Source organism: Camelus ferus, chromosome 18, assembly GCF_009834535.1.
Source record: "Camelus ferus isolate YT-003-E chromosome 18, BCGSAC_Cfer_1.0, whole genome shotgun sequence".
Taxonomy (NCBI): Eukaryota; Metazoa; Chordata; class Mammalia; order Artiodactyla; family Camelidae; genus Camelus; species Camelus ferus.
Window position 1 is genome coordinate 8,294,074 of NC_045713.1, and position 27,148 is coordinate 8,321,221.

General features: G+C 60.0%; 1 protein-coding gene across 7 annotated transcripts in view; it reads right to left on the reverse strand.

Moving 5' to 3' along the window:
- Positions 1–180: 180 nt before the first annotated feature.
- LOC102521260 (arf-GAP with dual PH domain-containing protein 1) overlaps positions 181–27,148 on the reverse strand; it is a 79,540-nt gene continuing 52,572 nt past the window's right edge. For 5 of the 7 annotated variants that reach the window (XM_032459847.1, XM_032459849.1, XM_032459848.1 and 2 more), the window contains 8 exons: positions 24,068–24,150; positions 16,949–17,061; positions 16,017–16,163; positions 3,182–3,265; positions 2,919–2,981; positions 2,326–2,397; positions 1,885–2,113; positions 181–1,804 (listed from right to left, as the gene is read on the reverse strand). In XM_032459847.1, the coding sequence (XP_032315738.1) occupies positions 1,776–1,804; positions 1,885–2,113; positions 2,326–2,397; positions 2,919–2,981; positions 3,182–3,265; positions 16,017–16,163; positions 16,949–17,061; positions 24,068–24,150 (820 nt within the window). In that variant the 3' untranslated portion in view covers positions 181–1,775. Of the gene's footprint in view, positions 1,805–1,884; positions 2,114–2,325; positions 2,398–2,918; positions 2,982–3,181; positions 3,266–16,016; positions 16,164–16,948; positions 17,062–18,914; positions 20,644–24,067; positions 24,151–24,318; positions 24,665–27,148 lie in introns of those variants that run through there. The other 2 variants (XM_032459851.1, XM_032459845.1) reach the window with 2 other exon arrangements.

Genomic DNA, 27,148 nt, shown 5'->3' on the forward strand with positions numbered 1-27,148 from the left:
TTCTGAGGGAGCCGCCAGGGTCGGGCTGTCTGAGCCACGGGCACCGCGCCAGTGTGTCCAGGTCTGCCCAGCGTGGCCCTGCTGGGCGGCCGGGAGCCAGTGTTGGGAGGGCGTTGTGATTTTAGATGCAGACTGTGCAGTGTGTGTGTGTGTGTGTGTGTGTCTGTGTGTGTCTGTGTGTGTCTGTGTGTGTGTCTGTGTCTGGGGAACCCAGACCTGCTGATGGGCCCAGGGGCTGTGTGTGCAGCTGTGGATGCACCGCCTGGTCCCTGCGCCGCCCCCGCCTTGGTCGAGATGTCCTCCCGCTGGTCGGATGGCGGTGCACGTTGTTCTGTTTCCTTCCGGAATGTTAAGGTGTTGGTTTTCTGGGTACAGCGCGTGGGTGTGCACACACACACACACACACACACACACACCCCCTCAAGTTCGCACACAGACGCCCAGCCCCACCCAAGCGGGTAGGCTAGGGGCCTGCGGTTTTCTCTCGTGTCCCAGGATGATCCCTGTCTCTGAGGCTCTAGTTGCCGCATCTGGAAGATGGGTCAGTGAGGGCGGATGGGGGACCTGGGTTCTGCAGGAAAGGCTCTCCCAGGGGGGATGCACTTGCCGGGGCAGGCAGGGTCTTTGAGGGGGTGGACCAGGGCCCTGGGTGACCCCACGGCTGTGCAGGGCACCCTGTGGCTGTCCTCACTCACAGCCCAACCATTTTGGGGCCCCTGCCCTGGCAGCCTTAGCAGGGGCAGGGCTGAGATGGGTGGGCTGGGGTGCCCCTGCAAGGAGAGGCACCTTGTGCGCCCCGCCACCCCCTGCCCAGATTCCAGGTTTGTGATGGGTCTGAGCTGTGGGTGCTGCTCGGATGTGGAGGGAGACGAGGGCTTGGAGGAAGGGCACCTCCCCAAGGCCCTCAGGTGCCCCACTCCGGGGTTGGGGGGAGGCCCTTTCCTAGCACATCTCAGAGGCCGTGGGCCCAGAGCCCCAACTTTATTCCTGGATGTGACATGGAGGGGGGATGTCCTGCCTCAGGGACCCTCTCCTGGTCCAACAGCTGGTCCAGGGCTCCCCTGGAGGGCTGTCTTGGCCAGGCAGGACACCACCCAGATAACCCAGCAGGTGATCCCGTTTCCCCCAACTCCTCTGGCTTCCTGGGGTGATGGGACCCTGTGCACGTCCTCCACTTCTCCCGTAAGTATGTTCTTCAGGGACGGCACCCGGGAGAGGCTCGGTGGCAGTGAGCACTAGCCAGCAGCACACAGGGCCTCCATCCCCCCAGGGTTCCGGGACTGAGGGCAGGCCAGCAGGTCAGCTCCAGGACCCACACGCACACGCTGGTTGGCTTCTTGAGGACGAGGCCCATGTCCTCCACTCTAGCCCCCAGGACCCCACGACTGACACAGCAAGTGCTCAATAAATACTTGTTGGGGGGGAGGCGGGGACACGGGGCAGGATGGGGGGGCATGCGGGCCGGCCCGCTGTCCCCACAGCCCGGCTTCCTGGTGCTCAGGCGGGCAGGGGCCTCTGGGGGCCAGGCTGGGGCCTCAGGAACAGTGAGCCAGCGGGCAGGGAGGGAGTGGGCGTCACATCGGGGGGCAGCAGCAGAATGGGGTCAGAGGTCAGTCCGGGCCGGCCCGCAGTGGGGTTCCAGGGAAACAGGTCCTAGTGGCGAAAGCTCAGGCCCCACCTGGCCGCGCCAGGGGCTCGCTCCTTCACCGGCTGCTGCCTCCTCACCAGCCACATCCAGTGAGTCCGCATCCTCGGGCTCCCTCGGCCATCTCTCGCTAGGGTTTATGTTTGAAGTGGGCTTCCACTGGAAAAGGGACAGGTGTCCAGCCTGGGCCCGGCCCTGCAGGTCGTCAGGCTCAGGCCCCAGGCCGCCCCGCACCTCACCTGCGTACTCCTGGGGCAGCATGGGCCGGTCCACCACCGTCCGGAGTGCCTCCATCCACGCACGCTGCTCTGACTCCGTCTCGCAGGCCAGCAGGAACCTGCGCTCGGGCGTGACGATGGTGATGCCGTGTGGCCAGTGGTGGCCCTGGGTGGATGGCGGGAGCCCATCGAGCACCGTGTAGCCACTCTCCCTGCTGCCGATGAAGACCTCCCCACGGGCGAAGGCGTCCTGCAGCGGGCACCAGGCTGAGTGGGGGGCACCAGCCCCCTCCCTCAGCAGCGTGGCCAGCCACCCGCGGCGTGTGTCCAGCAAACGTCGGCCAGTCAGCTCTTCTCGGTTCTGTGGGTAACCCGGGGGGGGGGGGCACAGCCACCCTGTGGGGGGCCCTGCCAGACAGCCCTGCGCAGCCCCAGCAGATTTGAGACCACTGCCGTCCTTACCAGGGGGTCTTTGAAGTACATGAGCCTCCGGTCATCCATGGTGAACCAGCGCTTCCGGAAGCCTTCTGTCTGCTGTGGGGCGAGGGTGCCGGGCGGTCACCACCAGGAGGGCGAGGCCGCCAGTTCGTCCACCCACCCATCCTCACTGGCTGATACCTGCTGGGGGCCGGCTGTACACAAGGTCCTCGCACCTACTGCTCCTCCTGCCTCAATGCTCTTGCCCCCCCCCCCAGCCCCCCCCCCACCCAGCTCCTTCCGTGGGCCCTGTCCACGTGCCTACGGAGTCTGGGCTAGGCTGTGGGCCACCTACATCCTGGGATCCAAGTCTCCTGTGTCCCCCTTCACCCCCCCCCCTCCACGGCAGGGTTGGGCTGAGCTGGCTCTGGCCCGAGGGTGCAGAGAGCTGTGAGCGGGGAGGGCAGGAGGCAGGGCTGGGAGGTGGCCCAGGTCAGGGGAGCCTCTGCGCTTACAGGACATTTTGGGGGCAAGTTGAGGCCTCACCTGGCACTGTTGACCCCCATCCCGGCCCCAGGTGACCAAGACGTGACTCTTGGAGGGAGGCCTCGGCACCCAGGGCTCCAGCTCAGACTCACCTTGGGCCCCGTCTTCTCCATGTAGCCTTCCTGAAGGTAGTTTCTGGAGAGCTTCGGCACCAGCTAGGGCAGAACCTGGCTCAGCCCCCAGGCCACCCCTCCCTGGCCACCCCCGACTCAGGCACACAGCAGGGGCACCGTGGTCTCCAGGGCCCACAGGCCAGTCACTGGCAGGGATCTCCGGGGGGTCCACGTGGGCCCTTGGTCAGCCCACCACCCGCCGTGCACCCCCACCCGAGGTTGAAGGCAGCACAGCCACTCACATCCGCATCGCTGGCCCCGGGGAAGGCCACCTGCAAGTAGTGGAAGCGTGCGGCCCGGAGCGCGTTGAACCAGTCCACAATCTCCTGGGGGCAGAGGCTGGGTGTGGGCGGTGGCCACAGGCCCCTCCAGACTCACCCCATCCCGCAGCTCCCTGGCCCCACTCAGGCCTGTCCCCACCATGTGCCCAGCTGGCTGCGGGCTGCTGTGGAAACAGGCAGGTGGGGCTCAGGCCTGCTCAGGGAGGGCCCCCAGGGCAGCCTGGAAGGTCAGGGAAGGCGCCACTGCAGGGGCACCAGCCTGGCCAGACACCATGCCGTGGACCTTGTCCCAGCCTGGCCGATGCCCATGCAGTCAGGGAGCAGGCCACACCACAGACAGCCATCTCTGGGCAGGCAGGGGCCAGCAGGCCTTGGGCTGTTGTGCAGCTGCCCCCAGACCCTGATGCTGCTTTGGGCGCTGGCCAGGCTTTTCTGCCATTCGGCTATCTTTATGACCTGACGTCTTGCCTAGAAGGAGGCTCGCCTGTTTTAAACCCACCCAGGCCGCCACCTCCCCTGCCCCCAGGGAGGGAAGGGAGGGCAGAGGGCAGACCCAGGCTCCTGGCTGGACACGGGACGGGAGTGGGTTGGGCTGAATGCCAGAGGCAGAAGCGGCCCCAGGTGCTGCCCTCGGCCCCTATGTGTTGCTGCCCGCCCCCACCCTTCCCTCCTGGCCCAGTGCCTGACCTGGGGTCGGCCCACTCCCACAGCCCCTGTAACTACCCACCCTCTGCCGCTGGCAAGGCCCCATCCTCACCCAGGGTTCCCACCTCTCCTGGCTGCCGGGATCTCCATCCCAGTGACCCCTACACACCTCTCCTCCCCTCACAGGCTCCCCAGTGCCTCCACTCTCAGGCCCTTCCAAGCTGGGGCCTCTCCCAGCACCTGGCCAGAGCCTCCATGGGGTCAGCTGTGCACTGGGTAGACTGCTCCTCCCTGATCCCCAGGGCCACTCGGTGGGCACCACCCTCAGCCAGTCCTGCCTTCATCCCGGTCCCTCCTCTGACCCCGGCTCTGCCCACCACAAGGCAGGCCCGGCTGCAGCGCCCCTGCTCTGTCCTCCCGCTGTGACCCACAGGATCCCCGGCCCACATAGATCAGGCTGGGACCTCTACCCTGATCCCTGCCAGGAACCTCAGCCCAATGCACCTAGCCCCTTGGGTCCCTGCCTGCCTGGTTGCTAGCACTGCTCAGGCCCTACCTTGAATCACTGAAACCAGGCGGCTGGAGGGATCCTCTGGAAGTCCGGTTAGGCAGGGCACCCTCCCCCCACTGCCCACTGCCCACTGCACAGCTGGAAGGACATACCGTCTCTGGTCAGAGCAGGACCATCCCCGGCTGTCCCCGACCCTTCCCTTTTCTGCTTCCCTCCTCCTCATCAGCGTCTCAGACATGACCTGTTTTTTTTCCCACCACAGGGCCTTTGCACGTTCCTTCCTTTCTCCCAGAATGTGTCCACCCCTTGGGATGTTCCTAGTTCTCATAGCCCAGCACTCCACACAGCTGGCCACACCCCACACTCGCCCACCAAGGCACAGCCCTGTCCAACAGGCTCAGCTGTGGCTAGCGCAGGGCCTGGCATGGAGCAGGGGGGATGGAGGGCCGCTGGGGACTCGGGCTAGGACAGCATCTGCTGCACATGCACAGAGCCCCTGGGCTCCCAGCTCCTGCCCTCTGCCTTACCTGAGTTCAGTCTCCCCTCAGGGAAAGTGAGGGTAGGGGCTTCTGGGTAAAACTGCAGCCCTGCTCACATGGTTGAGCCAGGTCCCCTCCCAAACCTGTTCGTTCCACATAAGGGAATGGTTGCTACAGGAAGGCCTACCCCCAAGACGGGGAGAGTCAGAGTGCTGGGAGCTGCGATCCTGGCCGCTAAGCCTGAGGTCACAGAGGGAAGCTGAGATGTCGCTGTGTGTACTGATGACCCCCAGGGCTTAGGGAGGCACAGTCTGCGCTCCCCTGGAAGTGGGAGGGGCTCTGAGCGGGAGAATTGGTTGAAACACCAACCCTTGTAGGACCACGAGCTCGCATCCCCTTGCAACTACAACAGAACCACAGCTGACTGCAGACAACCACTGAAAAGAGACCGAAACTTAGCAAAGATCCGTCTTCAACTGGAAACAAAGAGGGACCCACAGCAGGACGGCAGGAGGGGCGTGCTCACAATATAACCGGGTCCCATAACCCCCAGGTGGGCGACCCACAAGCTGAAGAATAATTAAGGTGCAGAGGCCCTCCCACAGGAGTGACAGTTCTGAGCCCCATGTCAGGCTCCCCAGCCCGGGGCTCCGGCACTGGGAGGAGGAGACCCCAGGACATCTGGTTTTGTAGGCCAGTGGGGCTTAGCTCCAGGAGCCCCATGGGACTGGGGGAAACAGACTTCATTCTCTTGGGAAGCGTACACAGAATCTTGTGTGCGCCAGGTCCAAGGGCACAGGCAGTGATTCCGTAGCAACCTGAGCCGGGCCTACCTGCTGCTTTTGGAGGGTCTCCTGGGGAGGTAGGGGACGGCTGCGGCTCACCCAGGGGACATAAAAGTTGGTGGCAAACATTCCAGGAGTGTTCATCTACATGAGCTTTCCTGGAGGCTGACATCTTGACCGGCTCATTAGCATCAAGACCCAGCCCAAGCCAACAGCCTGTGGGGAACCCTCAGGCCAAACAACGTACAGGGTGGACACACAGCCCCACCCATCAGCAGAATAACATGGTCCTATCCACCAGAGGTCCAGGACAGAGTGGGCAGACCCTGGCTCTTCCTGCCAGGAACCCTGCCTAAGCCTCTAGTCCAGTCTCACCCACCAGGGGCAGATGCCAGAAATAAGAGAACAACAATCCTAAAGCCTGTGGAAAGAATCCACACACACAGGCCACACTCTATCCTGGGACTGGCTGGACCCTGACCCTTGGGTGACAAGAGAGGAGTGCACTGCTGAGACGCACAGGACGTCTCCCAGAGGGCCACCTCTCCAAGATCGAGAAACGTTAACTAACCTACCTAAAGATACAAATAGAAAGACAGACAACATGAGGCAGCAGAGGAGTATCTCCCAGGCCAAGGCACAAGACAAAATCCCAGAAGAAGAAATAAGTGATTAGGAGATAGGCAATTTATCCGAGAAAGAGTTTAAAGTAATGATGGTGATGACGATCAGAGAACTCAAGAGGAATACAGATGCACAGAGCGAAGTTTTTAGCAAACAGTTGGAAAACATAAAGAATACCCAGAGCTGAAGAATAAAATCACTGAAATGAACAACACACTAGAAGGAACAAGAATAGATTAAATGAGGCGGAAGAACGGATCAGTGAGCTAGAAGACAGATTAGTGGAAATCACCACTGCAGAACATAATAAAGAAGAATGAAAAGAAATGAGCATAGTGTAAGAGAACTCTGGGACAACATGAAGCACACTAATATTTGCATTACAGGTGTCCCAGAAAGAGAAGAGAGAGAGAAAAATTTTTGAAGAGACAGTAACTGAAAACTTCCCCAACTTGGGGAAGGAAACAGTCACCCAAGTCCAGGAAGTGCAGAGTTCCACACGGAATCGGGATCGACTCAAAGAGGAACACACCGAGGCACACAGTGATCAAATTGACAAAAATGGAAGATAAGGAGAAAATTTTGAAATTAGCAAGAGAAAAGCAACGAATGACATACTAGGGAACTCCCATTGAGGTTATCGGCTGACTTTTCAGCAGAAACTCTGCAGGCCACAAGGGAGGGGCACGAAATATTTAAAGTGATGAGAGGGGGAAGCTTACAACCAAGAACACTCTGTCCAGCAAGGCTCTCGTTCAGACCTGACGGAGAGATCAAAAGCTTCACAGACAAGCAAAAGCTAAAAGAATTCAGCACCACCAAACCAGCCTTACAACAAATGTTAAAGGACCTTCTCTAGTCATCAAACCGCAAGAAAAGAGAACAAAAAGAAGAAAGAGAAAAAAAAAAAAACTACAAAACAATTAGCAAAAGGCAATGAGAACATACATATCAAAAATTACCTTAAATGTAAATGGATTAAACACTCCAACCAAAAGGCACAGACCGGCTGAATGGATATGAAAACAAGACCCATATATGCACTGTCTACGAGACCCACCTCACAGCTAGAGACACCTGCAGGCTGAAAATAAGGGTATGGAAAATGATATTCCATGCACACAGAAACGAGAAGAAAGCTGGAGTAGCAATACTTACATCAGACAAAGTAGATTTTAAAATAAAGCCTGTTACAAGAGACAAAGAAGGACACTACATAATGCTCAAGGGGCCAATCCAAGAAGAAGGCGTAACAAGTGTAAATAAATATGCACCCAACCTAGGAGCACCTCAATACATAAGGCGACTGTTAACAGACATAAAAGGGGAAATTGACAATAACAAAAATAGTGGGGACCCTAGCACCCCACTTCCGTCAATGGACAGGTCACCCGGACAGAAAGCCAGTAAGGAAACACTAGAGCAGACGGACTTGACTGATGATGTCTGTAGAGCATCCTGTCCGGAAGCAACAGAACACACCTTCTTCTCAAGTGTGCACAGAGCATTGTCCGGAATAGACCACATGCTGGCCCACAAAGCAAGCCTCGGTAAATTTAAGAAAATTGAAATTGTTCTGAGCATCTTTTCAGACCACAGTACTATAAGGTCAGAAATCAACTACTAGAAAAACTGCAAAAACTGCAAACACGTGGAGACTAAGCAACCAGTGGATCACTGAGGAAATCAGAAAGTACTTTGAGACAAATGAAAACGCAAGCACAGTGATCCCAGACCTCTGGGACACAGCAGAAGCCGTTCTCAGAGGGAAGTTTACAGCGACACAAGCCTACCTCAGGAAAGGAAAATCTCAGGTAAACAACCTAACCTTACACCTAAAGCAGCTGGAGAAAGAACAAACAAAACTCAAAGTTAGTAGCGGGAGAGAAATCATAAAGATTAGAGCAGAAATAAATAAAATAGAGATTAAAAAAAATAGAAAAGATCAATGAAACTAAAAGCTGGTTCTTTGAAAAGATAAACGAAACTGATAGACCTTTAGTCAGACTCATCAAGAAAAAATGGGAGAGGCCAAATTAACAAGACCAGAAGCGAAAAGAAGTTACGACACCAAAGAAATACAAGGGGTCATAAGAGGCTACTACGAGCAACTGCACGCCAACAAAAGGGACAACGTGGAAGGAATGGACGGTTTCTTAGAAAGGTACAACGTGCCAGGCCTGCCCCATGAAGCAGCAGCAGACAGCGTGCACAGGGCCAGCCGCCAGCACCGGGGCGGATCAGTAGTTAGAGCCCCCAGCGGTCAAGCCCAGGGCCCGACGGCGTCACAGGCACGCTCCACCGAGCACTCAGGGAGGTGTTAGCGCCTACCCTCCTGCAACTATTCCGAAAACTGCAGAGGAAGGAACACTTCCAAAATCATTCTGAGGCCACCATCACCTGATACCAAAACGAGACGAAGATAACACAAAAAAAGAAAATTACAGGCCAATATCACTTACGAATATAGATGCAAAAATCCTCAACAAAATACTAGCAATTCGGCTCCAACAGTGCATTACAAGGATCACACACCAATATCACGTGGGGTTTCTCCCGGGTTGCAGGGAGTTTTCAGTATCCGCAAATTAATCAATGTGATACACACATTAATTAATTGAAGATTAAAAATCGTATGATCATCTCAACAGATGCATTAGAAGCTTTTGGTAAAATTCGACATCCATTTATGATAAAACCTGTCTAGACACTGGGCACAGAGGGAACATACGTCAACACAGGAAAGGCCACACGCGACAGGCCCGCAGCGCACGCCCTGCTTCGCGGGGAGAGACTGAAGGCCTCCCGCTCAGGTCAGGAGCAGGATGAGGGCGGCGCTCTTGCCACTTCTATCCAACACAGTCTGGAAGTCCTGGCCGCAGCAGTCAGAGGAGAAACAGAAACAAAGGAATCCAAACGGGAAACAAAGAAGTGAAACTGTCACTCTTTGCAGATGACATGATACTGTGCATAGAAAACCCTAAAGAAGTGACCAGAAAACTACTGGAGCTCAACAATGAATTTGGTAAAGCTGCAGGACACAAAATTGATATACAGAAGCCGGCTGCATTTCTATACACTAACAACAAAACAGAAGAAAAAGAAATTAAGGAAACACCACCATTCATCATCCCGCCAAAAAGAACAAAGTACCGGAGAGCAAACCTACCCGAAACGGCAAAAGCCCTGTGCTCTGAAACCGCAAGGCTCGATGACAGAAACCGAAGATGCATAAACAAGCGAGCAACGTGCATGCCGTGTTCCTGCACTGGCAGAGTCAGCGCTGTTAAAGTGGCCGCCCTGCCCAAGGCGACGCAGAGACTCAACGTGCTCCCAGTCAAATCACCAACGGCGTTCTTCGCAGAGCTGGCGCAAAAAGTGTCAGAATTCGCATGGGAGCACGGAGGACCCCAACAGCCGAAACAATCTTGGAAACGAAGAACGGAGCTGGGGAATCACGCTTCCCGACTTCAGACTTTACCACAAAGCTGCAGTCATCAAAACAGTACGGTACTGGCACAAAAACAGACACACAGATCAATGGAACAGGATAGAGTCCAGAGATAAACCCATGCACTTGTGGGCAATCCATGACAAAGGAGGCAGGAACACACAATGGAGAAAGACAGGCTCTTCAAGAAGTGGTGCGGGGACAGCTGGACGGCCACCTGTAGAAGACTGAGATTAGAACATCCTCCAACACCATCTGCAGATACAAACTCCAAATGGATTAAAGACTTAAATTAAGACCAGAGAGTATAAAACCCTGGAGGAAAACACAGGCAGCGCACTCTTGGACATAAAGCACAGCAATGCATTTTTTGAACCAGCTCCTGGAGTCGTGGACACAAAAGCAAAAGTAAACAAATGGGATCTTATTGAACTTAGAGGCTTTCACACAGCTAAGGATCTATCAACAAAACAAAAAGACAACCTACAGAATGTGAGAAAAGATTTGCAAATGACATGACCAACAAGGGACTAATTTCCAAAATATACAAACAGCTCATACACCTTAATATCAAAAGAACAAGCAACCCAATCAAAAAATGGGCGGAAGACCAAAACAGACGTCTCTCCAAAGAAGGCAGACAGACGGCAAACAAGCACATGGAAAGATGCTCAACATCACTGATTGTCAGAGAAATGCAAATCAAAGCCACAATGAGATGCCACCTCACACCAGTCAGAATGGCCAGCATTCAAAAGTCTACAAATGACAAATGCTGGGGAGGCCGTGGAGAACAGGGAGCCCTCCTGCACTGCTGGTGGGAATGCAGTTTGGTGCAGCCACTGTGAGGACAGTATGGAGGTTCCCAAAGAAACTAAAAGCAGCCTTACTATATGATTCAGCAAGCCCACTCCTGGGCATATACCTTGAGAAAAACATAATTCAAAAAGACGCCTGCACCCCAATGTTCACAGCAGCACTATTTACAGTAGCCAAGACGTGGAAACAGCCCAAATATCCATCAACAGACGACTGGATAGAGAAGATGTGGTATATTTATACAGTGGAGTACTACTCAGCCATGAAAAGAGTAAAATAATGCCATTTGCAGCAACATGGATGGACCTGGAGATCGTCCTTCTAAGTGAAGTGAAGCCAGAAAGAGAAAGACAAACACCATATGACAGCACTTATAAGCGGAATCTTTTAAAAAAGGACACAGATGAACTACTTATGACTTACAACTCAGATGACTGAGTCCTTAAATACGTGTGAGCACCTCTGACTGCCCTTTATGACTGGGTTACCGCATTCTGCTGGTTCTTATTTTGTGGCTGGCTTATTCCTTTGACAACAGTGTGAGTTTAAAAAGCTGTAGCTCTAAACTCTCCTTAGAAACACTGAACAGGACATATACGTAAATGTTTAAATGGGTTTCTCTCAGTGAGTTGCTCTTCCTAGAATAAACTTTGTTTATCCCCCCAAAACAACAGTAACCCCCCTAAAAAAAAAAAGCTGAAAAGAGGACTGTGGGAAGGTGGTGGGGCAGGAAGCACCAGGAACCTGCCTCGTGCCTGGGAAACACTGGCACTGGCAGAATCTGCCAGCTGTAACCATCTTGGAATTCTGAAGTCTGTTGAAGTCTTGCAACTTGGAGGGGAAGATGTGGAGAGTAAATTGTGGTTTATTTCAGTCAGTTTCAGCTCCAAGCACAGATGCAGCTCCAGCCCCTCCAGCCCCACGCCCAGGACAGGCAGCTGTGCGGCCATTCCCGGAGCAACTTAAACTCTGCAGGAGTCAGGCTGAGCCAAAAGGACCCTGTGTGCCACACATCAGGGATCTGTGCTCTGATCACAGCTCAGCGGGGTGGGGGGCATTGCTGCAGCTCAGGGGCTTCCCAGAGATTCAAGAGGCCAGCACCCTCGTTCCCTCCTTTTTGCTTTTCCCTCTGGGAGCCAGACATTAAGGACTAGGACATTCAGAAACAACTGCATGTGCAGAGGAAGTTAGGAGGTGACCACACACGACCTGGGAGAGGCTCAGCACAGAGGTGAGCAGAAAGTAAGTTTCCATTTCACGTTGATCCTCAGCACAGTCAACAGCAATGAGTGAATGAGTGAGTGAATGAAGGGAAAGAAAGAAGAAAAAGGGAGAAAGGAAGGAAGAAAGAAAAAGAAAAGAGGAAGCCAACACAACAACAGCAGCAGCAAAGGCAACCCCTGGGGGAGGGGGCACATCTGGTTCCAGAGTTACCACGTAACCATGTTCAGATGTCCAGTGTTCAAAAAAAAATCACAAGGCACACAGGAAGACCGGAAATAAATCATCCGAATCCGCCTGTGGAAAGACGTGATGGCAGATACACTTGATAAAGACTTTAAAACATCGGCCTTAAAGATGCTCGAAGAGCTAAAAGTATATGTGGAAGAAGTCAACAAAGGGCATGAACAGGTGGAGATAACAGCAAAGAGACAGAAAATCTAAAAAGAACCCTAAGGGAAGTTCTGGGACCTGAGGTATGATCAGTGAAAACTTCACGACAGCGACTCAAAGGCGGGTATGAGCAGGAGGAAGACTCAGTGAACTTGAAGGTAAGAAAATGCGAATTACCAAGGCTGAGGAACAGAGAAAAGACCGAAGAGAAGGGAGCAGGGCCTCAGGGGCCCGTGGGACACCATGAAGCCGACCAGCATGTGCACTGTGGGAGCCCCGGAAGTGGGGAAGGCAGGGAAAGGGGCAGCAAGAACGTTCCGAGAAGTACGGCTGAGCGGGGGGCACAGCTCCGCGGCAGGGCGGGCCGAGTGCGCACCGGGTCCTGCGTTCATCCCCTGCACCTCCGTTTAAAAAGAAGAAGAAACATGGTTGAAAACTTTCCAGATCTGGGGACAGGCATGCATACAAAGACACAGGTAGGATAGAGCAAGCAGGAGGCCCGGTCTGAGACATGTGACCAAGCTCTCCAAAGATACAGAACCTCGGAAGCAGCGAGAGAGGAACGATTCGTCATACACGGGGACCCTCAAATGGGGATGAGCAGATTTCTCATAGGCAGCCTTGGAGGCACAAGACAGGCGGCCAATACTTTCAAAGTGCTCAAAGGAAAAAACTGTCAACAAAAGATCCAGCATCCACGCCAAACTGCGCTTCAGAAGTGAGAGGGCAGTGGAGACACGCCTCGACTTCCAGGAGCCGAGGGAGCTCATGACCTGGGCCTGTCCTGCAGGAAGTGCTCCCGGGGGTCCTGCAGGCGCCACGAACGGACGCTAGACAGCGCCTCGGAGCCCCGCGGAGAAGCCGGGATCTCAGCAGCAGTCGGTACACGGGCAGTGACGAAAGCGGGTGCTATCGGAACCATGGCTCTAGCTACTTCTTGTTACCTGCGTGATTTGCCAGACTAACACTTTCAAAGAAAAAGTTACCGTCAAAGTGTCATTGTCACTTGGGGCTGGGATGCCAGACCCTGTTTTTTTACACACTTTAGGAGACAGCGCACTTAAAGTAATCAGCAGTCTGTGTTCTGGAGCACGTGTTGTACGAAGATGAATTTTGTGACATCAGCCACCGGAAGGAGTGGGGCTGGGGCTGCAAAGTCGTAGAATTTTGTATGTTATTGAAAAAAATAGTACTTAAAATCTGCCATATGTTCAGTTTAGGAAGTTGTAACTTAATACGTTAAATGCAGCCCCCATGGTAACCACAACAATAGTGACAGAACATACACAGAAGGAGATAAAGAACGGAAACACTTCACTACCAAAAAAACACACAGAAAAGAAGGCGGGAACGCAGGAGCTGAGCGCTAACGTCCTACAGGCTGGACAGGACGCAGACGGCGCGAGGACAGGAGTCCGCCCTCCTCGTCAGCAGTTATTATAGACGCAAGTGACCTCAACCCTCCAACCAAGAGAGACGGGCAGGGCGGATAAAAGCGCTCGCTCCACTAGACCCTGTCCGCAGGAGACTCACTCAGGTCCACAGGCACAAACAGGGTGAAGGCAAAAGGATGGGAAAAGACGTGCAAACAGTAAAAAAAAAAAAAAAAAAAAAAAAAAAGCAGACTAGCTATAGTAATTTCAGACAGAACAGACTTGCGCTCAGCAGGCTTACAGGAGACGAGGAAGAACGTTACGTATTAATAAAGGTTTAACACGGCAAGAAGATAAACCATGAGTGAATATTCACACACCCGGTGACAGACCGTCCAAATACATGAAGCAAAACCGGCAGAACTGACTGGGAGAAAACGGACGGTCCTAGAGCAACAGCTGGACACCTCAGCGCCCCACCCCCAGCGGCGGGCGGGACAACCAGACAGAAGGCGAGCCCGGAAGCAGAGGACCGAGCACAGCGCGGCAAGGAGGCCTGGCCGACACGCGCAGCGCGCCCCCGACAGCGACAGCAGGGCGCCCTCCCGGGGGCGCGCGCGACGTTTCACCCACAGACTACACGCTGGGCCACAAGGAAGGGCTCAGTGTTTTAAAAGACAGACGTCGTACGAAGCGTCTTCCCTGGTCACAGCGGGATGAAGCTGGAAACCATCGCCAAGGAAAACTGGGAAGTTCACAAAACCGTGGGGCTCAAATAGCCAACAGAACAGAAGAAATCACAAAGGAAATGAGAAAATATTCAGAGACACATGAAAACGGAAACACAACCTGCCAAACTTGCGGGATCAGCGAAAGCAGAACCTGGGGAAGCGCAGCGCTGACTCTGAGGTGCAGGAAAGCTGTCAGATCACCAGCCCTGACTCGCCAGCTCGAGTAACTAGAAAAAGAAGAAGTAAACCCAAAGCTAGAGGGAAGGGGGAGAAAAGGTCTGAGCAGAGGTGGACGAAACACAGAAGGAAAGGCCAAGGGAGAAGGTGAAGGTGACCAAAAGCTCCTTCTTCCAAAGACGAAGAGAACTGACAACCCGTGAGTGACGGGGACTAGGGAAGGAGGCTCACGCTGCTGAAGTCGAAGAGGACGGAGAGGGCACTGCTGCCAGCCCCGCAGAAGCAGAGCGGCCGCAAGAGAGGCTGTGAGCAACGGCGCAGCAGCCGACTGGGCGGCCGGTGAGCCCGGGTGACCCCCAGGACAGACCATGAGCACACAGACGGCCGGAGCAGACCTGCGGCTGGTAAGGAGGCTGGGCCAGTCATCCAAAGTCAACAGAGCAAAGCCTGGGCCTCCAGGCTTCACTGGTGAGTTCTACCGAACATTTAAAGGAAAACCAGCACCAGTCCTCAAAGGTTCCCAAAAACTGAAGAGGAGGGAACACTTCCTAACTCACTTGTGAGCCCAGAGTAACCCTGATATCAGAGCCAGACAAAGTGCAAGACAAGACGCCCGCGGGCCAGGTGCCTTACGGACAGTGGCGCAGGGCCCTCGGCGGCGTTCCAGCAAACCGGACGCGGCCGCACGTGCAAGGGCTCTCCGCCATGGCCGAGCGGCCGCGTCCCTGGGGTGCGAGGGCGGCTCGGCACGTGGGACCCTGACAGCGCACCACCCCACACAAGCAGGAGGGAGGGAAGCAGCACGAGCACTTCGGCGCAAGCGGAAAGCGCGTTTGACAAAGTTCATACGGAACCTCAGCCAGAACCTCCCTGAAAAGGAAGAATAAAACTCGAGGGATTCACTTCTGACCGCAAACCCCAGGAGCCTAAGCAGCGTGGTCCCAGCCTAAAGACAGACGCACGTACATGCCAGTGGCACAGAGCAGGGAGCCCGGAAGTAAACTTCGTGTTCAGTCAGATGGCCTTTGACGAGGGCGCCAAGATCACTCATGGAAAAGGACAGTCTTTTGCACAGACGGTGCTGGGAAGACTGGAAGGCCACGTGCAGAAGAGTGCACGCCCCCCCCCCCCAGCACACGTGAAAATCAGCTCGGGAAGGATCAGGGACCTGAACGTGAGTCCTGAAGTAGCAGAGCTCTCGTGCGGAAGCAGGGCAGGCGCCTCACGGCGTTGGACCTGATCGTGAGCTCTTTGGTGCAACACCAGTGGCGCACACACAGAAGAAAAAGAAACAGATTGGACTTCGGCGAACGTTTTTAAATTTCATGCGTCAAAAGGCACTATTCACTGAAAAGGCAACCTGCAGACTGGGGGAAGATGTTTGCAAATCGTGCACCTGAGGAGGGACCGACACCCGAGTCTCCAGAGGGCCCTCAGGACAGGCTGAGGGGCTCTGCCTGGGCTCCTCCTGGAAGAGAGGCCGGCCGGGGGACGCTGCGCCCGCTGCTCTCCGTGAGGCCCCCCTCCAGCCATGGAGGGGTGTCAGTGGCCCCGTGCCCCCGCCCCGCCCACCGCCCGCACACCCACCTTCCCGTCCTCGTGGTAGACGAAGATGTTGCGGGTACTGTTGTCCTTCAGGTAGGTGACCTGCAGGCCGTGCGGGTGGCCGATCTTGGCCGGCTGGAAGGTGGCGTTCAGATGCTCTATCTTCATGATGGCCTTGGGCTCCTTGGCCTGGGAAGCAAGGCCAGGCCTTGGAGCTGGGCAGGCAAGGAGAGGGCAGGGTGGGCTCTGGATGCTGGCCGCAGACCTGCGGTCCTGTGCGGCTCTGGGCAAGTTACCTACCTGCTCTGGGCCTGGGCTCTCTGGTCGGTAAGTCTAAGGTGACGGCATCCCCTCCCAGGGGACCATGAGGGCGGGCAGACCCCTCCTCTGCCCTCTGTCTGGTCTGCCCCCAGTGCCAGGCCCTCCCTCTTCCTGCTCCCCCGCGCTGCCAGCCCCACCTCTGTGCGTCCCTGTGCTGGGGGCTGGGAGGCCACCGTGCAGGGGCCTCTGCCCGGGCAGCCAGCCTGTGGGCCAGGAGCTGCCATGGTTACTGCGTCACAGGCCACCTTCTGACCTGGGCTGGTCTGGGTAGGAGTGGGGCTCGGCCAGCTGCAGGGCCTCTGGGACCCTCCTGCTGGCCCCCACACGCTGCCTGGGAGCCCAGGGTCTCCCAGACATGTGCTTGCTGGGTGGGGTGACCACCAACCTCAGCCAGTCCCCTCTGTCCCTCTCAGGCCTGGAGTGACCACTAGGGAAGGGCTCGCCACACCTGCTCCCCCAGCATCTCCCACCGTCACAGGGAGCGACTGTGTCCAAGGGGTGGGTGGGCTGTTCTGGGCGGGGGCGTGGCTCTGGAGACGGCACGGGGGCTGTGGAGCACGCGGTGCCGCTGTCTGGGGACGATGTCTCCCTGGGTGGGAGGCCTGAACACCAGCCTAGGACGGGCACCCACCCTTGCCCTGAGCCCAGCTCACGTCACTCCTGTTGAAATACTTCAGGGCTCCTTCTCGTTCCGTCAGCACGAACTTCCGGCTTAAAAACTGCCCGTTGTCCCGGCCGCGCTTCCAGAGGAAGCCTTCTCGGTACCCTGTAGGGAGAGATGGTCAGATGGAAGGTGTGGCAGGTGCTCCTGTCCCCAGGGACCTGCTGACCCGTAGGTTGCAGGAGGCCGGCGATGTGAGCGGGAGTCTGAGCCGAGGCCGGGGACCCTGGGCTGCCCCCGCACTGGGCCACCCGCTGCTGCCCACGCCCCCGCGCGGCGCCCAAGCCCTCTTTTCTTCTCTCCCAGGTGTGGCCCCCACACAGGGACGTGAGTGTGGCTCTCAGTGTGTAGGCCCCCAGGCCCCTGGCAGCACACACCCCTGTGACCACCTGCATGACCACCAGTGTCCAACGCCGAGCCCACAGAACCTTCGGCGGTGCCAGGGCTTTGCAGGGGTGGGGGATGGACGATCACCGTGGACTGTCCAGGGGCCCAAGGTCACCACAAGGGTCCTCACGAGGGGGCAGAGGGAGAAGGGACGACAGAAACACTGTGGAGCCCCCAGGGCTGGGGAACGTGGAGAGGGCCCCAGGGGCTGGGCGATGCGGCCGGGAGACCCTCGGAGCCTCTGAGGAGCCAGCCCGGCTGCACCCTGACCTCTGGAGCGCGGTCCTCCAGACCGCGACAGCCCAGTCTCCTGCGCCTGGAGCCGTGGGCGGCCGTCCCTGCGGCAGGAGGAAGGAGGGCAGTGGACGCGTCCAGCCCGGTGCCCCTCTCACCCAGAGGGCCCCCCGCATGTGCTCTGGGGCCCAGCTCCCTCAACACCACGTTGCCGGGCTGTCCCCATGCTCTGGGCTGTGCCCCCCAGGTGCCCCACCTCCCTTGGGCATGTTCTGGGGGCCACAGGGGCAGGGCCCGGGGCTCCGTGGAGACCGCCCAGCGCTCTCCTTGGGGACAGTGCCCACTGCTCGTGCAGCTAACAGCCCTGCGGGTGCCACTGGGGCTGGTCCCTGCGGCGGGGGGTGCCCTGCACTGCGCCAGTTCTGCAGCCTGTGCCCAGCCCCTGAGGGCTGTGGCTGGGGTACTTCGGTCGACCCTGCTAGGCCCTGACCCTCAAGCCTGCAGCTACCCCTGCCCAGCCCTCTGCTGCCCTGGCAGCCCCGGCCCAACACCATGGAGACAAGGGGCTGTTTCTCTGCTCTCGAGACACATGGCCATAAAAAGGCAGCGTCCTGGTGTCGAGGAGGGGGCAGCTGGCGCCTCTGGATCCTTAGGGGATGGTGGCAGATGGGCCTCTCCCTTCCCTCCCCCACATCTCAGAGGTTCCCTGCATCCTGAGCCTGTGGAGGGACATGCCCCGGGCCCCTGCGCACAGCACCAGCAGGCACAGCGCCTCCTGTGCACCAGGGAACGGGCTCCCACCATGTCCCCAGGCTCAGGGAGGCCCCTACCTGCAATGGTTGTTGACTGACTAAATGGGCACTGGCCCAGGGCAAAGCTGGACGTCCGCCTGCCTCTGGGTCAGGCCGGCCTCTCTGGACCCCACCCAACGTGCAGCTTTCCTGCAGGAGGCTGGAGCGACAGCCTCCGCAAGGCCGCTCCCCGCCAGGACCCCAACCCCCGAGGGTGCCCGGCTGAGCGCTTGCATGTGCTGGCTCATCTCACCCAGGGGCCCCTAAGGCCCAGCCCGCAGTCATACCCACCGCACTGGAGAGGAAACTGAGGCTGAGATGGGAAGTCCTGTCCACGGCCTCCAGCCAGCAGGCGCCCTGGGCACTGGGCCTGCTGGAGCCCGGAGCCCCCACCCGCCCTGCCCACGGGGCCCAGTAGGGGGCAGCAGTGCCTCAGGATGAGGGAGGCCTGGCGTGGGGGACCAGCTCTGCCACAGCCCAGCCAGGATGGACAGAGCTCCCGCCGGCCACCCTGCACCCTCACTGACCCGGCTCTGTCATACATACCAGTCCAGACCAGCAGGACAGACGGAAACGCGGCCCTGAGTCTGTCGGGCTCCCAGGCCCGGGCGCCTTCCGGACGGCCAGCCCCCAAGGCGCCTAATTTCAGGAGCTGTGACAGCAGCAGTATTTTCGGACAGGCACTGGCCAGGGTCCCTGACTGCCTGGCAGATGGGCGGCTGTTTGGCTCTCGGCCTGAAGTCAGTGGCCCCCGCCCACCCGCGTTCAAGCTCAGCCAAGTCATCCTCTCTGCCTGGCATCTCACCCCTCCATCCCTGCCCTGTGACCTGGGACGTGCCAGCCCAGGCTCTGCCAGGGGACCCTGCCCACCAGGCACCGGGCTCTCCAAGCCGCGGGCCCCTCGGCCATCCTCGGGCAGGCCCAAGCGTGTGGCATTCCCAGAGCCCTGAAGACTCCAGGCCGAGGTATCAGCTGCTCTGCCCCCACCTCCCCCCACACACAGCCCCTGCCGACCGCGCCCCATGGGACGGGCCTCTCAGGCTGCACACAGCGGAGCTGGGCCGGTCCTGGGGCAGGGGCCAGATGGTTCACTCTGCATTTACTGAGCGACTGCTGTGTGCCTACGCCCCAGGCCCCCGCCCAGCTGCCTCTTCTCAGAAACCCCTCCGTGGGACCGCCTTTAAGAAGAGCCGAAGCCTTTCCCCGGTGCTGGCGACCAGACGCGCTGCACGCCCATTGGCACGGCGAGAGCCGAGCAAACCCCGAAGACTGACCCCCAACGTGGGCAAGCAGTGAAGCAGTGGGGACCTTCCACGGGGCAGGGGCTGCAGGATGGGGCAGCCGGTGGAGCACGGTCAGCAGTTCCTTATCAAGTCACCCATGCCTCCCCTGTAACCCGGAGAGACATGGAAATCCCAGTGCCCCGAGAACGTGGTCACACGTGTACAGTGGCCTTGCCCATCCATGAACAGACCGGACATGACGGACGTCCCTCAGGGGGACCAACTGGCCCAGCGCACACTGGACACTGCCAAGGACTGAGCGCCGGGCTCACCAAACAACTGGGCCAGCCCCTGGCATGGCCAAGAGGGAGCAGCAGACTCGGCAGGGCCGCTGGCTCCATCCAGTGACCCTTGGCAAAGGCGCGGGTCAGACGGGGGGGCCTGGCCAGAGGGTGCGGCTCGGCCTCAAGACGCCTGCCTGTCTGCCTACGCCTGGGACCCTGCAGGGCCGCCTCCCCTCATCTCATTCAGGAGCTGCTGGGAGGGCCCGCCAGGTAGAGGGGCTGCGTCGGGGAGCCAGCCACGGGGCTCTGCCCATGGGCTCCTGTTATCAGGGTGCTGAGTTGGGTCCCACTTTGTGCATGAGGAACCCACGGCCCAGAGGCACCGCTTGACTCTGCAAGGTTGCAGAGTGACCAGCAGGGAAGTCGAGACCAAGTCCTGGTCTCCGAGAGGGAAGGAGGCGGCTGTCAGTGAGGCCAGGGTCCAGGCTGAGGGCCTCAGTCACCGCTCCCCTCCTTGTGCCCCTTGCACCCAGCACAGGGCCCGCACACGTGGGACAGACCCCGCCTCGGCGGGTGGGCTTCTGCCTTCAGCCACATGTGCGGACCACACGCCCCCGGGCTGCCCAGCACCTGCCAAGAGCCCCCGTCCCTCCCCATGTCCCAGGCACAAGACCCACACACAGGGCTCCAGCATGAGTCAGCAGCAAACTCGACCCTGCAGGGAGAGCCCTGCCGGGAAGTGGGGCACAGCTGGACCCACCAGCCCCACCAGGGACGCCCTGGGCCCTGAGTGCCCCACGCCTGGCCTCAGCGACCCCGTGTCCCCACCACTACACAGATGGGGAAAGCGGGGCTGTCATTCACCCACCTGCCCCCAGGGCCCCACTCTCCGTGGCGGGGCAAAGCCCCTGCAGGAAGTGCTGAGTCTGGGTGCCTGGGGGCAGCCAGCCCTCTGACAACAGGGGCCATTGTCGGCCTGTGAAAGGCAGCCATTGAGGCTCTGGTACAAGGCGTGGACGGCTGGGGGTGCAGCAAGAGGCAGCTGTTCCCCAGGGTCACCCCAGTGGGCCCGGAGCTGTGGGGGGCAGGTGGGAGGTGCCCCGGTATCTGTCTCACTATCTCCGGGAAGGTTCAGGTGCCTCCCACACACCCATGACCCTGGCCGAGGGCGGAAGTGCAGGGTGCAGGCGTGGGGGGGGGCGCCAGGCTGGCACCTCCCCTCCGTCTAGGGTCCCTCGGGAACCCCACACCTCCCACACTGTCAGCCACATGGCACCCCTGGCTGCCACACCCGCGATCTCACTGTAACTGTCACCACCAAGGACACCACCGCCTGTCCTGAAGGGCCCGCGTCCCCTCCCTGACCCCCCACGCTCTCAACAGCTTCCTGTCCACCTGTGGTCACAACCGGCCACTCCAGGAGGGGCCGGCCGGCCCTCCTGCCCCGCCCCTCAGATGGCTTGTCTGCTGCCTTCTGAGTTGAGCTTATGCATTTTGGGTGCAGCTCAGTGGTGGAGCGTGTGCCTAGCACGCACAGGGTCCTGGGCTCCAGCCCCAGCACCTCCGTAAGTAAGTAAGTAAACAAACAAACAAGCAAACAAACCTAATTACTCCTTCCAAAAGAGAGCGAGAGAGAGAGACCCTCAGAGGTGAAGTCCGCGTCCTGGTGGTGACACGGACCCTGGTTCCTCCACTGCAGCCACCGTCCTGTTTGCCGACACTCGGGGACCGTGCGGCCCTGGCTCCCCACCAGCGTGCACCCATCGGGTCTTGTCCACACGGTGTCACTGCCCCCTCCACGCTGACTAGCAGGACCCCTGTCCGACCCCCTCGCCCCCGTCATCAGTTCAGCCCCTTCCTTCGCGTGGACCTGGGGGCAGACTCCTCCAGCACCATCCCCCATGGCCCACACTGTCCAGGTCCGGGGACGCCCTGAGTGTGGTCAGTCAGGGGCTGGGCTCGTCCGAGGCCCCAGTAGGGGCCGCGATGGGAGGGACCCCTGCCCCATCGGCGCCCCCACAGTGGTGACCAAGCTGCCCACTTCCAGCCCCTGGGACCCCAGCTGCCCGGCAGGCTCCCCAACCCTGCAACCGAGGGCCCTCTGAGCCGCTCGCTCCCCAGGCCACATCGCACCTCACACCCCGCCTCAGAGCCGGCCCTTCCTGAGCCCGCGTTCCCCCTCCTCCTGGCCCCGCCCGCACTTCTGCATTCTCGGTGACCAGAGATGTGTCATCCCCCGCCGTGAGAAAGTTCTCCTGTGGCAAGCCCCGGGGGCAGGCAGGGCGGGAAGGGCCCACGGGAACCCCCGTGCTCCTAAGGGCAGGGCTCAGAGAGGGACGGCGGGCCAGGCGGGGGGGGGGGGACGTGCTCCATCTGCCCTGGACACTGGGGCCGGGGTCGGGGGGGAAAAGGGGTGGGAGGAGGAGTGGGCAGGAGGAGATCTGGGGGGGGGGCTGGGCCCCTCTATCCGGCAGAGCGCTCAGCAGGGCAGGGGTCTGAGAGGCAGGGCCCCAGCAGCCCCCACAGGGCCTGCACCCTGCACGGAGGTCCCTGGGCCCAGCTGAGCCTGTCCGCCTCTCTACGCCATCCTGTAAGGGGCCGGCCTGCTGCTGCCCCCAACACACCACCGATGGCCCCCTGCACGACCCTGCACCTGTCCAGGTGACAACAGGGCTGTCCTCCACAGGTGGGATGCGAGCCTTTGCTCCTCCGTGGCCCTGAGGATCTGACAGAGAAGCTGCAGCCTTCAAATGCCACCTGCTCAGTCCCACTGCGCGTGCCTACAGGCCCCCGCCGCCATCCCCCCACTCTGGCCCGGTGCCCTCCATTTACTCCCCAGGCTTTGGGGACGGTTCACGGGAGGAATGGTGGTGGCATCGAGGGACCTCTGGGCCGGCCGTGGGGCCGCCACCTCCCAAGCTGTGAGGAGCCTGGCTCGTGACCCGACACCCCAGCACGCCTGCAGACCCCACCCTCCCCACATACCGTGACAGGAAGATGATGGCCGTGCTGCCTACACACCTCCCGCTTCCCTGGGAGGACCCCAGGGCAGGCGGGCAGGCACACGTCTCCCGGCCACCAAGACGGGGGCACACACACCCCTGATCTCTCAGGACCAGAGCTGAGACTTCCTCTGACACTTCTGTGAAAGTCACCCTTTTCTCTCAGAACCTGAAGGCACGGGGATGGAAAGTCTGGACCTGCCGCAGCGCAGCCGCCACCCGGAGGGTTAGAGCCACCCCAAGAGGCAGAAACCCCGGAGCCAAGTTCCGACGGCACTGGCCGACCCCTAGGCCAAGCTGTGCCTGCAGCCAGCCCAACGGTGTGAGCCAACCCACGTCCCAGTTTTCTCCAGTCCAACTGGGCTTGAATTCTGTCACTCACAACCAGAGGTCCTGACGCAGGAACAGACACAAAATCCTGCTCCTGCCTCTGAAATGAGGCCACACAGCGTATGTCATTGGTGAGATGTGCCTGGGAGACAGAGGCTCTGGGTCGAGCCTCCCACGGCTCACGAGCAGCACGGTGCGTGCATGTCCCAGCGCTGAGCAGGCCCAGACGCCCGCGACCTCCCCCCCTGCCACGTGGGGGACCATCAGCAGACGGGGAGGCCGCTCTCTGGAGGGGACAGTGACTGAATCAAGGCCACACGCCAGCCCCGGGCCACCGTGAGGGCTCGGGAGGAGAGGGACATGGAGCGGCCTGCGGTGCAGAAGCGGGGGCTGCATGCTGACCCCCCCCCCCCGCCGGCCTCGCAGCCCAGGAACCTGGGGACCAGCTGCTCCCTTGGAGGGATGAAGCGGCCACCCCTGCGGACAGACAGAGCCACCTCCATCTGATCACCCCCTGGTGCTAAGAGCCCCGGGGGCCTGGCCCACCAGACTTTGGGGCTGCCTCCACCCTCTGCCCCCCACCTGGGCCCCAGGCCTGTCCACACCCCTCTTGCCTGCCCCACAGGCCGTCCCAGGGTGGAGGCGCCGCCCCAACCAGCCGCAGCCGGCAGGTCCCCCCGGGCCCCCACCCCGGGTCAGGGCTGATCTGTGAGCAGCCGCGGGGACCCTGGGTGCCAGGTCAGAACCCTCAGGGAGTCGTCCAGCTTCCTAATGACCCTGGCTCCAGCTCAGGGGGCGGTGGACCGAGAGACAGACACAGAGACAGCACAGGCGGACAGATGGACAACGTGCACCCTCACCTGCGGAGTACGGCTCCTGCCTCTCGGGGTGGGTGAACTCCTGCCGTTCGTACTTGGCCCGGATCCACTGCTCCCGCAGGAGCCTGGAGAGAGACGAGAGAGGGGTCGGGACAGTCCCAGCCTGGCTGCGGGGCTGCGAGACCTGTAAGAGCTGCCCCTAGACGTGGTGGGGACGTGCAGAAGGCAGGGCTGAAGGGCCACCAGCTTTGAATTTTTAAATGTTTACTAATCAGTCTCACCGCCTCACGCACCCCTGCTGCCTTGTTGGCTGCTGTGGCGAGAGTCCCGTCCCCAGAGGCCACCTCAGCCTGCACTTCTGCCTCTGACGCACAGAAACTTGAACGGTGCCTCGCAGAGGTGTGCACCCCACCGCCCTTCGGAGAGGCTGTCCGTCCTGGGACCGCGCAGGGGGCGGGGGCGGCCCGGCTCGTCCCCCAGCCTGCAGTTTCCTCCACCTCCAGTCAGTTACACAGAACAGAACAAACAGGGGGCCTCTGGCCTTTCGCTGGGCCCCAGAGCCAGCTCCCCCGCCTGCAGCCGCACCCTCAGCTGGGCTTGGGGCGCCCCGGCCCTGCGGCTCTGCGTGAGGGTCCCGGGGCTGCCAGAACAAATGACCCTAAACCAGGCGTCCTAAGATAACAGAGATTCGTGCTCCCAGAGTCTGGCGGCCAGACCTCCAAGTCCGGGTGCTGCAGGGTTGGTTCCTCCTGGACAGTCTGGAAGAGGCTGCTCCAGGCCTCCAGCCGCCAGGGGGCAGTTCCTGGGGCGTGGCCGCACCCCCTCTGTCTGCATCTGTCTTCAGGAAGCCTCCCCCCAGCATCTGTCTGTCCCCCGCTCCTCTCTTATGAGGACACTGGCCACTGGATTTCACGCCCACCCCAACCCTGTGTGATCTAATTCGAGACCCTTCCCTTCCTCTGCAAAGACCTCGCTTCCAAATAGGGGCCCCTCGTGGGTCCTGGGGTCAGGACGTGGCCTGTCCTTTGGACGATGCCACCCAGCCCCCACAGGGGCCGAGCTGCATGACGCTGGGGACTCGGGCCCCGCCTGCAGCCCCCCTCCTCTGTAACAGGAGGACTGCACACCTGGCCTCTCAGAGCTGCGGGGCCCTGAAGCCCAGCCTGAGATGCAGCCACATCTGCCCACAGCCATGCTGTGGGCTTGTCCCCACCCCACTAGGTAGGGGACCCATGAGGTCCCTGGCCACTGCCTCGGCAAGGACACTGACTCGAGGGCTCACGCCCACACATAGGGGTCTCCTGGGCCTGGCATGGAGGCTTCCAGAAGCAGCAGCAGGAAGCCCTGGCTGCAGGCACTGGCAGGGGGAGTCCCCACCCTGCTCAGCAGAGCTGGCCCGAATCACTTGGTCACCCGGGCCCGAGACGGCCAAGGAGCCTGGGCTGGCCCTGCCACACGAGGGGCCCTGGCCTCCCGAGACCCCTCGCCCAGCCTCCTACATCAGGGGAAACTGACATTGAAGGGGGTGACCACAATACCCCAAGCTATGACCACAGAGATGATCTGGGGGGCCTGCCACCCAGGATGGGTCCTGTTTCAGGGGAGCCAGGTTTCTCAGCCCTGGGCCCCAGGGCTCAAGGTGGGCACTGCGAGCTGGGACGTGTGCTGGACGGGTGCCAGGGCGCGGCCGACCCCCTCCTCCACGTGTGGCCCGCCTCCCACGCTGCCCGCCACCGTGCACCCGGCCCCACGTTGGGGGGCCACGCCTGCCGAGATGGCCAGTGGATGACCAGCCGGCCAGTGAGCCGCGTGGTGAGAGCGGGCCCGCCTCCTGGTTCACCTGCCTGCCGCCCGGCGTCTGACTGCAGTTCCCAACACTGTCCCCACCTGGTGGTCAGCCCCGCCCGAGTCAGGGCTCTAGGACACCCTGCCTGGAGATCGGGGGCTGGGCTTTGCCCCTGGGGAGGCTTTGCCCCTGCGGAGGCTTTGCCCCTGGGGAGGCTTTGCCCCTGGGGAGGCTTTGCCCCTGGGGAGGCGACCGGCTCGGCTCGGCTCCCCTTCTGCCTGGTGAGCAGGTCATTCAGACGGCCCCCAGGGAAACAGCGCAGACTCCACCCTTGTGCCAGCCCCTAGACCCACGTCCTGGCCTCCATCTGCCCCGCCTCGAGCAAACCCAGACCCCCGGCATCTCACCTGCGGACTTCTGAGGCTGTTATGGGTCAAGCTGTGTCCCCACCCCCCAGAAATGTCTGCCGTGGTCCTAACCTGCGAGACCTCAGGTCCACCCTTGTCTGGAAGCAGGACAGGTGCAGGTCCGTGAGTTAAGATGAGGTCGTCCTGGAGCAGGGTGGGCCCTAACCGGTCTGACCAGTGCCCTTGGGCAAAGGGGACACCTGGATACTTCCGCGGACAACCACGAGAGGACACAGGGAGAAGTCGGCCTCAGGAGGGCCCACCCGGCACACTGTGATCCTGGCTGCTGGCCCAGACTGGAGACCCTGAATTTCTGCTGTCTCAGCTGCCGGCCTGGAAGCTCGCACAGAGCCCTCTTCAGCAGGGACTCTGCCCGCTGGGGGCCCCGGGGCCTGGACTCTGGAACTTCTCCTGCTGCCGAGAGAGGGGCACCCACAGGGGCCTGCTGCCAGGAAGGCACACAGGAAGCAGAGGGGGCCGGCCTCCATCAGAGGTCAAGCTGAGGGGAGCCGGCACCACCTCCCTCCCTACGTCAGGGTCGAACGTTGGCACTGGGTGACACAGGAAGGGGCTGGGGGCCTGGCCTCCGAGTCTCGGGTCTGGAGGGCTCCAAGCTCCAGACGTGGGCGGGGGACCGCCCTGTCCAGAGCACTCGCTCTGGGCCACTCTCCGGCCCCTGACTCTGCACCTCATTTCATCCTCATGACGCCCGCGTCACAGCCGGGGAAACTGAGGCCACCGGGCTTTGCCCCAGGGAGGCTGCTGAGCCCCTGTCCTACATGTGCACAGCTGAGAGGCTGCACCCTGCAGCCCACACGAGCACCCGCACCCCGCCTCTGTGGCTGCGCGTCAGCCCCGCCCCTCCCTGGTCTCAGGCTGCCTGGTTAGGCTTCCCTGTTGCTGCCAGCCCAGCAACGAGCTTCCCCCAGG